This window comes from Emiliania huxleyi, assembly GCF_000372725.1.
Source record: "Emiliania huxleyi CCMP1516 chromosome Unknown EMIHUscaffold_184, whole genome shotgun sequence".
Lineage (NCBI taxonomy): Eukaryota > Haptophyta > Isochrysidales > Noelaerhabdaceae > Emiliania > Emiliania huxleyi.
This window is the reverse complement of record NW_005200746.1, coordinates 175,848-176,950: the sequence shown is the minus strand read 5'-3', so window position 1 is coordinate 176,950 and position 1,103 is coordinate 175,848. Positions and strand designations below refer to the sequence as shown.

General features: G+C 70.8%; 1 protein-coding gene across 1 annotated transcript in view; it reads right to left on the bottom strand.

The window, feature by feature from the left end:
* EMIHUDRAFT_456538 (hypothetical protein) overlaps positions 1 to 1,088 on the bottom strand; it is a gene marked incomplete at both ends in the record, with an annotated part of 2,929 nt that extends 1,841 nt beyond the window's left edge. The window contains 3 exons of the mRNA XM_005782926.1: positions 82 to 603; positions 917 to 984; positions 1,064 to 1,088. Coding sequence (XP_005782983.1) covers positions 82 to 603; positions 917 to 984; positions 1,064 to 1,088 — 615 coding nt within the window. The remainder of the gene's footprint in view (positions 1 to 81; positions 604 to 916; positions 985 to 1,063) is intronic.
* Positions 1,089 to 1,103: the final 15 nt, after the last annotated feature.

Genomic DNA, 1,103 nt, shown 5'->3' with positions numbered 1-1,103 from the left:
GGGGGGGGGGGGGAGAGGAGGGAGGGGGGAGGGGAGGGAGCGGTGGGAGGGGAGGGAGCGGTGGGAGGGGAGAGACGGCACCTGCTTGTCGAGGACGACAAACGTCGCGACGCCGAGCCCGCGCTCGCGCAGCAGCTCGACGCTCTGCTGCGCGGCGGCGGTGTCGCGGACGACGATCCAGTCGAGCGGCCCGCACGCGGTCGAGATGGCGCAGTCGTACTCGGGCGCGATCGAGCCGAGCGAGCCGAGCCGCCCCACCAGCCCCGGGATCGAGCCACTCCGCTTGGCCTCCATCAGCGCGCGCAGCCGCTCGTTCATCGAGCCGCCCGAGCGCGCGGCGACGCCCTCCTCGAGCTTGGCGGCGGCGGCGCGCTGCTCCTCGCCCAGCCGCGCCGCCTCCGCCTCGAGAGCCTCTGCGCGCGGGCGGCTCGCCGCCAGCTTCGCCTGCAGCTCCGCGCTCGTCGCGGCGTGGCCGTCGAACTCGGCGCGGCTCCTCGCCACCGTCTCGTCGTGCGACGCGAGCGACGCGGCGGCGGACTCGACGGCGGCGGCGCCCTTTGCCGCCTTGTCGGCGAGGATCTGGCGCTCGCTCTCCGCCAGCTGCTGCTCCGACAGCACGCCCGCCAGCGCCTGCGCCAGCGGCTCGCGCTCTCTTTGCGCCTGAGGGGGAGGCGAGGGCGGCGTGAGCCCTGGGACGGCTGAGTTCAAGCTAGGCCAGCGTTGGGGCGGGGGTCGGCAGTCCAGCCCCCGCCGTCTACCTCGGCTGCATCTCGGCTGCATCTCTGCTGCATCTCGGCTGCATCTCGGCTGCATCTCCGGCTGTCGCGCGCCGTCTCGATCTTGCGGCGCGCGCGGCTCGAGCGCGGCGGAGCCGGGCTCCATCGCGGTGTCAGGCCTCTCACCTGCCATTGGCGACCTTCGAAGGCAAGCACAAAAAGAATTTTTCGATGCTTCGCACGAACGGGACTCCTCTCCTTAAAATCCCTGTGTGGTGGCGGCGTGCCGTCCTCCCATCCCTCCCTTGGGTTGTCTGTTTTCTTTCTTTCTTTCTTTTACACCACACTTCTGCTCGTGCAGGTGGGGAGCATAGGTTTGAACAGAGT